General features: G+C 48.2%; 1 protein-coding gene across 1 annotated transcript in view; it reads left to right on the top strand.

The window, feature by feature from the left end:
- The window catches only part of dgkg (diacylglycerol kinase, gamma), a 121064-nt gene that overhangs the window by 19621 nt on the left and 100372 nt on the right, over positions 1–1071 (top strand). Inside the window, exon 2 of the mRNA XM_008295897.1 lies at positions 578–905. Within this exon, the coding sequence (XP_008294119.1) occupies positions 836–905 (70 nt within the window). The 5' untranslated portion in view covers positions 578–835. The remainder of the gene's footprint in view (positions 1–577; positions 906–1071) is intronic.

Below are 1071 nucleotides of genomic sequence, written 5' to 3'. Positions count from 1 at the left end.
GATCATTCATGTTGCTGTGTGTGTGTTTGTCAGAGTCTTTACAGCTTGTGCTCATGACTGAATGTCTCTTGTGTTTGTTCGCTGGACATTCTGCGGTTTTGTGTTTTAATATTTGCATTTTCTCATTTCGCTGCATGCAGACCTCACAATGACAGTAAAGGTTTGTGATGGTGGTTCTGTGACCTGCTGGAGTCGATCAGCAGCCACCAGACTAAACCCTGAGATGTGATCCATCAACGGGCATCACATGTAGAATCATTATCACAACTGTAGTTTTGTTCTTTACAATAAAAACAATTTAAACCAAGTGAATCAGTCCAGATGTGCAGCATAAAGCAGATCAGATACAACAAATAGCATCAGCTGGAAAACAGACGAGAAAAGTGAGTTTTAGGAGATTTCAGAGGAAACATCCTGAACGGAAACATTAATAAAACGTTTTTAGATGTTTGTCTGTTTTCTTGCTCTCTTGCTGCCAGATGTTCTGCTTTAACCACTAACGAGCTTCTACAGATGTTTTACTGAATGTCCAGTCCAGAGGAGGATCATCACCGGGTCCATGCTTCTGTCTCTGCAGGTCCGAGGAGGTTCCCGTTGTTTCCCACCTGCTGCTGGTCTCGGTCTGACTCCGTCCTCGCCGCCGCTCCGCCCTTAGAACAGAACCGGCTCATCGTTCAGAGCGACACCAGGAGGCAGCCATGACGTCCCGGAGCCCGTTGGACTCGGTTCTGTTCCACGGCTCCACCAAAGGATAACCGCCAGTGACCTCAGCGGAACCGGACGTCGACCCAGACCCAGAGCTCGGACCTCAGCCTCCGGGCCTCGACCCCTCGGCATGATGGGAGACAGCAGCTGGGTGTGTCTGAGCCCGGCAGAGTTCAGCCAGCTGCAGCAGTACAGCGAGTGTAAGTGTGTGTGTAGGTGTGTGTGTGTGTGTGTTTGTGTTTGTGTGCTTTTGTGTGTGTGTGTTTGTGTGTTTTTGTGTGTGTGTGTTTGTGTGTTTTTGTGTGTGTGTGTGTGTGTGTTTTTGTGTGTTTGTTTGTGTGTTTTTGTGTGTGTGTGTGTGTGTGT

Source organism: Stegastes partitus, unplaced genomic scaffold, assembly GCF_000690725.1.
Source record: "Stegastes partitus isolate 25-593 unplaced genomic scaffold, Stegastes_partitus-1.0.2 Scaffold1082, whole genome shotgun sequence".
NCBI classification, from domain to species: Eukaryota; Metazoa; Chordata; class Actinopteri; family Pomacentridae; genus Stegastes; species Stegastes partitus.
This window is presented reverse-complemented; position numbering and strand designations above follow the sequence as displayed.